Source organism: Sinocyclocheilus anshuiensis, unplaced genomic scaffold (genome assembly GCF_001515605.1).
Source record: "Sinocyclocheilus anshuiensis isolate Anshui unplaced genomic scaffold, SAMN03320099.WGS_v1.1 scaffold1635, whole genome shotgun sequence".
Lineage (NCBI taxonomy): Eukaryota > Metazoa > Chordata > Actinopteri > Cypriniformes > Cyprinidae > Sinocyclocheilus > Sinocyclocheilus anshuiensis.
The window spans coordinates 464,779-478,188 of NW_015549682.1; the positions used below are offsets into that span (position 1 = coordinate 464,779).

Sequence of the window (13,410 nt, forward strand, 5' to 3'; positions counted from 1 at the left end):
ATGACTGCTCTTGTAATTTCTTTCTGTGCTAAAACTGTACAGTTCAACAGTATTTTACCATTTATTACCACTTATGCACAACTATTAACCAAAAACAGTATATGAAATGAGATTCTGATGTGAGCAGAATCATTGATAGACACACATACATGTGTGAGAAAGAGAGAGAGAAATTAATTACAGATGTAATTACATGCAGGTATTTTTAAAAATATAAGTACAATGTAAAAACATGTATGTACACAATAAGTGCATTGTATCAAATGATTCATTTAAATGTAAGTACATAGTAGTTAAGGCCACTTAACATAAAGTGGGACCAAAAAAGGTAATTGCAACTTTTTATCTCACAATTCTGACTTTTATTCTTGCACTTAAAGATTTTATATCTCACTATTCTGGCTTTTTTTTTCTCGCAATTCTGACTTCTTTTCTCTGAATTATGAGGTATAAACTCGAAACTGCGAGTTATTCTGAGGGATAAAAAGTACTGAATTACTAAATAATTCTGAATTCTGAGGGGGGAAAAGACTTGCAGTTTTCTTACAATTGCAAGTTTCTATCTCACAATAGGACTGTATAACTCCAAACTACGAGTTTATATCTTGCATTTCTGACTTTAACTCACAATTTCAAGTTTATATCACACAATTTTGACTTTGTAACTTGCAATTGCAAGTTTATATGCAATTCTGAGAGAAAAAGTCAAAATTCTGATACAAAAAGTTGCAATTATCTTTTTTATTTTTTATTCAGTGGCGGAGGGCTTCCATAGTATTATAAGCTGCAAGAAATACTGTAGTTGAAGATGATTAATATTTCGTATGTGATGATACACAGACCGCATATTGTTATTTACATGTGCCTCAAAGACTAAAGTACTGTCAAGGATGACTTCAAGGGTTATTAGTTCACCCAAAAATGAAAATTCTGTCATTAATTACTCACCCTCGTGTTGTGCGACACCCGTAAGGCCTTCGTTCATCTTCGGAACACAATTTAAGATATTTTTGATGAAATCTGAGGGCTCTGTGACCCTCCCATAGACAGCAAGGTAACTACCACGTTCAAGGTCCAGAAAAGTACCAAGATGATCGACAAAGTAGTCCATGTGACATCAGTGGTTCAACTGTAAAGTTACGAAGCTAGGAGAATACTTTTTTGCGCAAAGAAAACAAAAATAACGACTTTATTCCACATTTTCGTCTCTACTGCGTCACTTGTGGACGCGTGTTCACGACAGTACCATGACTCGAGCGTGTGGCGGCGCTGATCCAGATCTGGCATAATGACGTCATCACGCCGGATCTGGGTCAGCGCCTCCACACGCTCGCATCATGATACTGTCGTAAATGTGGAATAAAGTCGTTATTTTTGTTTTCTTTGTGCAAAAAAGTATTAGCTTCGTAACTTTACAGTTGAACCACTGATGTAGGGATATGCCGGTATCAATTTTTCATGTTGCGATTATGGGAGGGTCAGAGAGCCCTCAGATTTCATCAAAAATATATTAAACTGTGTTACGGGTTTGGAACAACACGAGGGTGAGTAATTAATGACAGAATTTTCATTTTTGGGTGAACTAACCCTTTAAGAAACTTTTTTGAAATACTACACATGAAATGACAGACATCACTGAAACAAGTGTCCTGAGAGACAACACTTGTATCTGAAACATACCTGCTCATGTTCCAATCAGAAAAACATCTCTCTGTCAATCATCAGTTTGACATCAGACTAGCAGTTTTTCAAACAATAGAAGATAGATGAGTGTTTGGAAACTCATTATTCTCATCATTAGTGGTGTTTGTAAAGGCAAACATCACAATGAATATTGCTCATACCCTTAGTTTTAAACCAAGTAACCAATCTCGTCTGTGCTATGGCCATTAATGATTCCTCCAAATTGTGGTTCGTCTTAAGGATAGGTGTGCTATTACTTTTCTGAGTTACTATTTTCACCTGGTGGGTGGTAAAAGTTGTGACTTGGCGAGTAAGCAACCACACAGAACACCCTCATAGTAACATTAAGTTCAATAAAAATAACAAAAAACAACATTGTATCATCCCACAAATTGTGCTGTCTATTAAAAGATCCCTCCATATCTGATTCCCAGTGCAATATCTCTGTCTGTTCATTCAGAAGTATTGATGAGTTAGAGAATCTGCTATTCAACTTTGTTCTTTACTTTTGGATTTTCCATCCTTCCTCCAAGTAATCCGACATTTCTGGGCTGTGATCTTCTTAGACCATGATCATGCTGCTGAGAGAATGTGGTAGGAATACATCAGCGGCTTATTGGTTACAGCCTATACATCTCCACAGCTTGACTGACAAGGTTTTCTCCACTCCCTTTGAGAGCTGTAATAGAAGATAATGAATAAACACAGCCAAATGTCATGCTAATCTTAAAATCTGGGGATTACGTGATGGGTGCTAATAACCCAACCTACACCGCTCTTATGAAAAGAGGGTTGCAGGAGGGGTGAAATTAGATAGGCCTATGAATGTCGTGCCGCTTCTGAATTACTGATTCTATCTCGGTCAGATCATACATCAGAGCGTGTGATTCTGCTTCACATAATGCTGCTGCTTTTAGACTGGGATAAGCACATTTTCAAACTTAACAAGTTTGGCTTTTTGCACATTAATTTAACATGTCTGGTACAAATATGTAAGTCTAAGACCCTAAAAGAAAGGAAGAGAAGTGTGAGCACTGACATAGTTGGGGCATATTGTAAGCTGACAGTTTACAATGATGTGATCCTGACATTATCTGTTCTAATCATAACATACACACAAAACTAATTTAACAATCTTGTCCAAAAAAGACAAGTACTAACTTTTTCATATGAATTATTTAATTGTTAATAATTAAAAATAACTAAATTTAGAGTATGACCATGAACACAAAACACAGCTATACAGCAAAGATCAAAACAATGTGGGCAAACAGATGAAGAAACACATTCAGAAACTCACACAACACACCACGCTCTCAGAAAAGGAGAAAAATAGAAGTGTCAGTAAGAAAGCTTTCTGGAAATAATCATTTCTGAACATTCCGGCTCTCACTCTCTTTATTCACCTGTCCCTCATGGTTTCTTCATAGCATTGATAAAAGTTATATAAAGAATGTGAATTACATCACTAACTTACTTAGCAGTAACACAGTGTTACAACATGACCCATCTGCGCATCTGGGTTTCAAACCTCACTAATGTCTTCTGCTAGTTAGATAAACTATTTAACAGATAGGCTATAACAGATTGGAGATTAAAATAATAACAGATTTCTCTTGTTTTAAATAAATGCTAAAAACTGAGATGAAAAAAAAAAGATCTTCAGCAAGAAATTTAATTAAATATTCAGTGATAACCTCCAAAGATTTGTGAATTTTGATACATTTCCTTTTCTATATAGTGTTGATGAGGCGACTAATAACGTGTGGAAACTTTTAAAACATGCGTGTGATCACTAGCCCCACTCTCTCCTATAGTCAGTCTGAATGAAGCTCGTTGGTTTAGGGCAGGGGTGTTCAAACCTGTTCCTGGAGGGCCACTGTGCTGCGGTTTTGCCCCAACTCTAATTAAAAACCCTTGAACCAGCTAATCAAGGTCTTCAGACTCAGTAGAAACTTCCAGACAAGTGTGTTGGAACTGGTTGGAGCTAAACGCTGCAGGATATTGGCCCTCCAGGAAACAAGACTAAATATCTTAAGTCATTTGGCTTATCTAGTAACAGTATCTTGATTTAAGAATTTTTAGATATTTTGACTAGAAACAAGACAAAAACACTAAGTAAGATAAGCCATTTTTTGCAGTGTAAGGAGCAGATTCCAGACGCTCCACAGTCCGAGGCACAAAACTAGAGTCCAGGAGGGAGGTGGAGAGGAGGCGGAACAGGGGGAGGGATGGTGGGCCAGGCTCGTGGAGCAGAGGAGGGCCTGAAGACTGTGAAAGAGCGAGCGCCCAGGGTGGGGCTGGCAGAGGAGGAGGCCAAGGTGGAGTGCAAGCCCACCAGGGCAGAGCAGAAGACCACCACAGGCGAGCAGATGGGCTCGAGGACCACCTCGTGCAGGAGACCACCAAAATGGCTCAGGCTGGGCAGATGTCCTTCAACGTGGAGCTGACGAGGCAGGTGACCACCAAGGTGGATCAGACAGCACAGGAACAGAGAGCACAGAGATGCTAGTAACAGCCTTTATGGCCGAAACAGGGCAGGCAGACAGTTCAGCAATGGTATCCCTGGCAGTGACAGGACAGGGTAACAGTTCAGAGAGAATCTCCATTGTCATGCTCAAATAGACAAGGGATTCCAACACGACCTCCTTGTCCATGACTAGAGAGGCAGAGGATTCATAAACAGCCTCTTTGACTGTTACAAGACCATCAGAGCGTTCAAAAGTGGGTTCCACCAGCTTAAGAGGAGCTGAAGCGGACGCCGCCGCCTCGGGAAGTTTAGCAGTAGAGGCCGCCACCTCTGGAAGAACTGGAGCGGGCTCTGGAGGGGACTCTGAAAGCTCCCGGACTGGAGCGGGCTCTGGAGTGGACTCTGAGACAGGCTCCTGGGAAGCTGGAGTGAACCTTGAAGCGGCCCATGCACACAGAATAGCCCTGAGGCGAAAAGCGAAGACGGCCTTCTTGACTATGGCAGCCACAGAGAAATTGGGCGGCTTTGTAACGGCCTCTGTGACCGAGAAAAGGAGAGTGGGTTGCTCAGTGACAGCCTCTGTGGCAACAGCAGTGAGAGCGAGTGGCTCTGTTGCGGCCTTCGTGACAGCAGCAGTGAGAGTGGGCTGTACTGTGGCAGGCTGTTGTGGAGTGGGTTGCTCAGGCTCCTCTGGGACCCCCAGACTTGGGCCAACCAGAGTCAGGGCCTCCAGGACCACCGGATTTGGGACCACCAGAGTCAGGTCCTCCAGGACCACTGGATTTGGGACCACCAGAGTCAGGTCCTCCAGGACCACCGGACTTGGGCCAACCAGAGTTGGGTCCTCCAGGACCACCGAACTTGGGACCATCGGAGTCGTGCCCTCCAGGACCACCGGACTTGGGACCACCAGAGTCAAGTTCTCTGGGACCACCAGACTTGAAACCACCAGAGTCGGGTCCTCCAGGACCATTGGACTTGGGACCACCGCAGAGATGCCAGCTGCTCGCACTGACAATAGAGGTGGCTCTGCTAAACTGGAAACCAGCCTCAAAGGCCTTGGGCCCACCTTAAAGGCTTAATGCGGCGTGTTCGTAATACCCAGGAACACTGATGTTCACTCATTGCTAGTTTTACTTGATCTTAGTGCTGCGTTTGATACTATAGATCATGACATACTCATAGATCGATTACAAAACTATACAGGTATTCAAGGGCAGGCTTTAAGATGGTTTAGATCCTACCTGTCCAGCGCTATATAAATAAAGGTGACTTGACTTGACTTGACTTGATGTGGTATCCATGACTGCTAAAGGCTCTGGTGTGACGGCCATGCTGTAAAGAGGCCCTGGACTGGCGGCCATCTAGTGAAGAGGCTCTGGACTGGCAGCTATGTCAGGACGAGTCTTTGGAATGGCAGCCATGATGTTAAGAGCCTCTGAAACCACCTCCTCTAAAGCAGACTCTGGACCTGCTTCCTCTGGAGTGGGCTCTAGATTGACAGGAGTGGACCTTGCTGCCCTTCTCTTTCTTGACCTACGCTTCAGCGTGGGGGTCAATGAGGGTCCTGGAGTTGACTTGCCAAGGAAGGTGGGGATGGGACAGTCCCTGCGTGTAGAGTCTGGTGGTGGTGTACTACCTTTCCCTCCTTGCGGAGCTGCAAGTAACTGGAGAAGTTCCATAAATCCAATGATTCTACCAGCTCCATCTCCCAATGCAGTAGGGGTTTGTCCAGGCAGAGGTTAAAAATATCCTTTAGAGCAGAGTCATTGTAGCCCAGCCCCTCCAAAACTCCAGGGCAAACTCCCTCAGGTCAGTTCCTCGTTGTTGGAGGGAGTTCAAGGTTTCGAGCTGGAGCATATGCTGGTGGAGGGGGCTGCAGGAAGTGGAGGCTGGTAGGTCGTATGAGCCCATCTTCTGCGGAGTCCTCTAATGGCTTCTTTGTTCTGTCACGGTGCGGGTGGAGAGATGAGGCGAGGACTCAAATGCAGGAAGTATGGGCTCTTTATTAATCAAATAAAACAAAACAAAACAACAACAAAAAAATACCCCAAGGGGGAACCACAGGCAGGAAGGCCAGAACAGGGCACAGCTTGGCAAGGCAAGGAAAGGCAACACAGGTTCAGGCAGAGCAAGCCCAAACAAGGAGCACACAGACACATTCGACCACACACAACAACGAAGAAGCACAGGACTGCAAACACAAGGAGAATAAATAGGGAGCAAATGAAGAGGGTAATGAGGGAGACACAGGTGAACCCACTGAAACAATAACAAGGTAACAAGATGGGCGGGGTCAGACAATAGACAGGAGAGAGCACATGGCACCAAACAAACACAAGCCATGTGCTCACACAAAAACACAGTGTCATCTGGTGGCCATCCTGGGCACACCAACTGAAGACTGTGACACAAATATTAATTAAAAATGTTAATTAGATGTGTTCACTACCTGTCTAGCGATGTGTGTTTATGTTGAAATAAACACATCTTTTCAAATCTTCTATCGTGTGTCATTATATTTATCAAATTGGCTCGTGTGGTTTATGTTTCGCACTTCTGAAATGTGACGTTATTTCCGGTAAGGGAGCATAGTGAGCATCGATGCTCCATAGAATTTGCGATGCATTGTGGGATTTTTCAGGGAGTGAACATTCCAGTGCACTGGAAGGAATTCACGAATGAGACAGCCCTTAAAATGGCCGACTCCCTGATCAGTGCCCTGCCTACTGAACAAGGGAGCTGATTGAGACACACCCTATATCTATATATTTGCATGTTTTCTCAAGCAAAGCAAATTTTGAAAGTCCACTGACAACATATTGTCTAATTTTTTTTGGCATAGACAAAGAATGTTGAAGGTACACAATTTTTGAAAACATGCTTGAGCAAACTAAGCAAAGTGAAAATGTCTCTTTATTGTTTGTTTTGGTTTTGGTTTTGTTTTGTTTTCACTAATGCTCAATGAACAGGATGCACTACGAGCTGGGAAGTGAAAACTTTTTGAATTTGAAGATCAGGGTAAATTTTACTTATTTTGGGGCGTGACATTTCCCGACCAGGTGCTGAGTGGAGCCAATCACAGCACACACTGGCCCAGCTAACCAATCACAGCTCATTTCGTATTTCAGAAGGCGGGCCTTCATTTGATACAGGAACTATTCGTGCGGTTCATGCCAGACTGGGGAGAGAGGTGTTGTAATAATGTAAAATATGTGAAAAATAATGTGTTTTTCGAACAACCTAGTATGAGAGCCTGTTCTAGTACACCCCCAAAACAAAATCAAGACTTTGTAAAAGAGCATAATAGGAGCCCTTTAACAAAAATAACAGATCAAAAACTAGTGCTTGATTTAGGCCCAGGTTTTTAGTTTGTTTGTTTCCCAGCACTTGAGTGTCCATGTAAAGCACTGTGCATGTGACTACAATTAATGACTGCAGTAATGTGTACAGCATTCAATCCTTTTTAATTACAAGCTAATTAATTAATGATTGCATACTGATTACGTTTTCTGTAATTGCAATGTAGCCTGGAAACCGTCATGTAAAACGTGACCTGATACACTTCAGTTAACCAACATGCTAGAGTTTGATTTCTTTCATAATCATGGTGTGAAATGAATGCATGTATTCACACGGCTGTGATTTGCTCTCACCTCTTTCACAACGCTGTCAAAACTGGCACAGTCCACTTTAACCTCTGCCTGCACAGCGGGGACTTATTTACCCAAGTTCCTGGATGTAGTCAATGGTGTGGAGGAAGCACTGGTCCGGAACGAGGGAATACCTTGGAGGAGCGGCGCAGAGAAAGGGCCCATTCAAAGGTGGAATGACAAATAGGTGAGACTGTTTACGTACACGCTGTTGACACAAGTATGCATTTGGCTTGGTGGGTTATTGCTGGGTATTCGGGAATAAATCTGAACCTTTCAGGGCTACTGGCGTCCTGCAAAACAATGCCAATCTGTTTGGTTTGAAGCCACATATTTCAAAGTGATGGGTTTCCTAATGCCTCTTCACTGCTTCTTATGTTTTGTACTGTACCAAGTGTTTTGAAATAAGTACTGAAATCATTTTGCACCTAAAATTGTCATGTAGTGAAATAAGTATTTTTAAATTATTATTTATTCATAATATATAATAGTATAAAATATGATATTAGTAATATAGAGAGAGGTCAAAATAATTTAATGGGCAGACAATGAAAATATTAGATTCCTTTAATCCTAAAAACAAAACTCAAGTTAATTTTCTTAGGTCATGTTTGAAAAAAATATGTTTTGATTTTTAGATTATTTAAAATATGTTTTGATTTTTAGATTTTTTTTTTTTTTAAACTTCATGGTAAATGTTTTTTGGCACTTATGTGTACACACACAAACACAAAAGCATGATTCGAAATAATTACATGGGCCACATGAATTTCATCTAGTAGAAACAAAATCTTACTGAAAGTTCATTTTTTGAGATATCAACCTCAAATTTGGAATACGACTTGTTTAGATTTATGGCTCTTGATTTTCACACATTTTTAAAGTAATGTTTTGGAAAATATGTATTTCATATGAAATTTTAAAAAAAGTATTTTTGTGCATCTTGTGCATCATAAAAATAAACGTAAACATGTATGTATGTATATATATATATATATATATATATTTCTGTGTCACATGCCTTTTTAAAAATTTGACAGTTTAAGTTGGAAATTTGAGATTTAATTTTCAGGTCTATGTAATAAATGTAATGTATCAAATGTAATAAATGAATCATAACTCTTCAATAAATATAATTTAGTACAATGAAATCCCCTAAAAATAGAAAATATCACATTTAACTAAAATATAGTACATTCATTTCATTGGAAGGGCTCCATCTGATAAAACTAAACTCTTGTGTTGGCAAACAAATACATGGCTTTCTACATGTCAAGAGAAAGTCTGTCTGCTTGAATGTGATGATCAGATCGTCCACTCAGTTTTCTTTGGTTCATCAGGTCTCAATCATATACAGAAAACAAGGGGATTTGGATTTTTTTAGCCATGCATATAAAGTGTAGCATGCCCTACATTACAGGCCTGATATAACTTGAAGCACTGAGTCAATGATAAATGCTTGCTTGGATTGCAGAGGTCAAGTTGTATTCACCATTCCAGGATACAGAAAAACATGAAAATAGCAATAGTCTGTTATAGCATGGCAGTCTGTTATTGTAGCGACACCCTGAGATCTTGTTGACTTGTGCAAGCAAAGCAGAAAATACACCATTTGGGCACTATGATGCCTTAAAAATGTCATCTCAACAGCTCACTAGTTCTGGAACAGAGCTTTTATGTTTAAAACATTGTAATTGTAAATGCAAAAGCATGCAGGCCTATAGAAATGTTACTGTTTGGAGACATTCTTGTGGCATTACCACAAAGGCTTTGCCGGATGCAGAAACTGCTGATCGTGGAGGTTTATAGTTGCAGTGGACTTCAAATCTTCAGGCATGTCAATGCCCTGGCTGATACTACTGTTTTTCTACCAGCTTTATTTAATATTATTGAAAAATGAATATTGTCTGCGCCGCTAGCCTTGTGGGCAGCATGCCGACATACAGCGTCGTTGCGCTGCGGGTGTCCCGAGTTTGAGTCCCGACTCCTGGACCTTTCCCGATGTCTTATCTGTCCTGTCCATAATAAAGGCAAAAATGCCAAAAAATAAATCTTTAACAAAAAAAGAAAAATTTATATTAATGAATATATTTGATTAGACACCATTTGTTGACAACTGAGTGGTCACTCGAGAAACAAATGTCAGCATTGCAATCTCCTGCAATATTAAAAGGGTTAGTTTATCCAAAAATGACATATCTGTCATCGTTTACTCACTCTCATGTTGTTTCAAACCCATAAGACTTCGTTCATCTTCAGAACACAAAGTAAGATATTTGTAATATTCTCTCAACATTTATGTCTATCCATTCAAAGTCCATGCAACCAAAATTTTCACACATCAAAAACAAGAACAAATCTTCTTGTGCGTCAAGCAAGCACGACTGAGCTTCCTTGTTTACCATGTTTGATGAGCTCTAAGTATGTGTTGGTCAATGTTAAATTAATCAATAAATGAATAATAGCCTATAAATTAAATCTGTTCATCATATAAAGGGATTATGTCTCGTCAGAGTTCATTTGGATTACTTTTACAAAGTTGAAGATGAAGAGAAGTCTTACGGGTCTGGAAAGGGTAAGTAGCCCTTGTGAAAAAGAGGTTCACTTAATTGTATTTGATCTGCACTTGTAGTGTTCTTCAAATCTTAAAAGTGTTTTTTTTTTAACTGTACTTGCAGAAATTACACCACACAAGACATTTTAATAAGTGCACTTTGTAATAATGTAAAATTAAAAGTTGCACTTATGTTTTAAATCGTTTTAATATTTGTTTGATGTGCTTTAAAGAAGAAGATTTATTTTGATGTGCTGACTAACATACTAGAGCATAAAAACCATATTAAAGCATAACTTTAACTGTAGTGTGTTATTCGATATTACATTTAAATGACATTACATTTTAAGTTAATAAATTACATTATATTTTACATTTATATATTTTATATTTAAAATGTACCTAATGTGTAATTACAAATATATTTAAATACAAGATATACAAGTTTCAATAGAAATTACATTAAATATATTTAAGTTTGCCATAAATGATTGTCAGTACATTTGACAACACAATTAACCATATTTCTAAGACAACAAAATTATGCAATTACACATAAAGATTAAGATTACGTCCTACTTACGAAGATCAAAAAACACTCTTAATTTCAACTAACTGCATTAAATATAAATTTAAACTATAATACATTTTAATTTTACCGCAAATAGCATGCAATTAAATGTCTGAAAACGCTACATTCAGCTTGCACTCAAGTATATTCTTTTTAAATATAGTATTCCCATATTAAGTACACTCTTTAAAAGTATGCTTTACTTCTTTTTAACAAGGTACGTTTTGACAGAATTTTCTTTTTTTTTGGTGAACTGCCCCTTTAAAGCGTCACGCCAGCCTTTACAACTGCAATTAAGCTGTGTCAAATGTCCCTTTGCTTGTTGAACATCTGTTATCTACAATCTCATTTCAAACACAAGTTCTTTTTATTTCTTCACTGTAAATAAGGCTTCGTTTCCAATCCTGGATGATATTTTGGTCTTGTGGTGCTTGCACTCGTAACAGCCTTGGGCTTGCCAGTGTCCCTCAGGCTTCTGGGAAGATGAAATAGTGCGCTGTTTCAAGAGGAGCACACTGCTTCAGCCACAGGTTTAAATTAAGCGTGGTGGAGCAGCGTCGGGAGGGGAGGCCTCAAACCCCCTCCGGCCACATAGGAAAGGGAATAACTCATGTATGGCAGCATGAATGCGCCGGCTGATACTCTAAATGTAAACAAGAGGAGAGACACGGAAAGCGAGGGGTCAAGTCATCACACACATATCGCTTGAGCAGGGCACGGTGCACATTCTGCCGAGCTCATTTTGGTCTTGCTTTTCATTTTTGGTTTCACACCATGACACACAAATCAAATATTAATGAGCAATGTGCGTCAGAAAAGAAGGCAGGAAAGTTTGTTTCCACTTTAGAGTGCCAAAAAGAGAAAAAAAACACTTGGTTTACCTTGATAATTTCTTAAAATGTTCCTACCGTTAATAAACAAACAGGTTCTCATTATTATACTATTCTTTTCACAACTGTTCCTCCAGCAAAGAGTGAAACATGTATTATATCTCATTCATATCTCATGTCTTCACAATGCTGATCGGACTCATGAAACAAGTCATCTGTTTTGTATGTGCGTGTGTGTGTGTGTGTGTGTGTGTGTGTGTGTGTTGTCAACAGCAAACATGGCAACATACAGAGCGATCGTCCCCTTAACTTAACTGCCAGTGTTGTCCTTCAGGGATCTGTGTTTGCAAGCAAAGACCCTTCATCAGTCCAGTCTAAGTCCCCTGCTCATGCTTTCTGTGGGCCTGCTGGAATTCCTGTTTTGTTTGGGCCAGCATGTCCTTGTAGAATTGCAAGCCTTCTTTCTTTTCCTTCAAGGCGATGCATTTAGTTACTGGTCTGAAGCAAGCAGTTTGAGAGAGCATCACTATTACAATTGCTCATATTATGTATAATGGTTTTAACTTGGCATGTGGCTCATTCTCTGCTTAGTTCTGTCATGACAACTCTCGGAGAGTTTAGCATGGTAATGTACATGGCAATGTTAATGTGTTTGGTCTTGCCGGAATAGATCTACTACGCTGCTGCTGCAGCTGCAGCGAAAGAGCAAGTACAGAGACTTGCTACTGCCAATACATCCACAACATACTGCTGTGAGCATGTAAGAAATACTGCTGCTAACATATATGACATAACCCCCATATAACATACATGAAATCGCCCCGTAACTGATCTATACAGGTGGAGCTGGGGAGGTGGAGGGTTTCTGAAGTGCGCTGCAACTGCTACAGCAACCACTAGCCGAGTATTTGAATGTTGAGCAGCAAGCTCATTGGCTGCTAATGCAAAAAAGGAAACAATCAGCTGTGCCATGTGAATAATGATGCGATTATATCAGATTGCGCCATCTAGAGTTTCATGACAGAACACTGTATTTATTGTACAGACATGAATGATACCCAAATAGTGTTGCTAGTAGTAAGTGCTATCATGTTCTAAGTTACCTCATGTTCTAAGTTGAGGGTGTACAGAGAGAGCTGCTGCAAGAAAAGTGCATGATCCAAGTTTTCCTAATCACACATGAGACATGCTTTATATTAAGCGCTTCAAACTAAGCCTACAGTTTAAAGCGACTTGTCAAATGCGTGTGCTGTTTAATGCATTTGTTTTATGTTTGACTTCAAAACCTAGGTACATACATACCTAGGTCATTTCACTTCAACATAAAGGCAGTTTCAATAAATAAGTGTCCAGTAAATTTGCAGTGTAAAGCTGCAAGGTTTTGCTAGCAGCGGGAAGGTGCCATCACATTCACGATATTTCAAAAGCATTTCACGGGCAAAAGGTCTATGATATATTGTATTGTCAATAGTGTTGTGATGTATGAAGCACAACTCACACAGAAGCCATTTTCAAAACAAACAGTTTTTTGTAGGTCAACACTGCGAATCGAAGACACGTGTGACCAAATTGAACCCGTTGCAAAATTTGCATGGGATAATCTTTTACCCTCACTGAAATTTCCAGATCTCATGGATTCCTATATAAAT

General features: G+C 39.9%; 1 protein-coding gene across 1 annotated transcript in view; it reads right to left on the reverse strand.

The window, feature by feature from the left end:
* Positions 1 to 12,116: 12,116 nt before the first annotated feature.
* Positions 12,117 to 13,410, reverse strand: part of LOC107660421 (coiled-coil domain-containing protein 13-like) — a 12,130-nt gene continuing 10,836 nt past the window's right edge. The window contains exon 15 of the mRNA XM_016449718.1: positions 12,117 to 12,287. Coding sequence (XP_016305204.1) covers positions 12,136 to 12,287 — 152 coding nt within the window. The 3' untranslated portion in view covers positions 12,117 to 12,135. The remainder of the gene's footprint in view (positions 12,288 to 13,410) is intronic.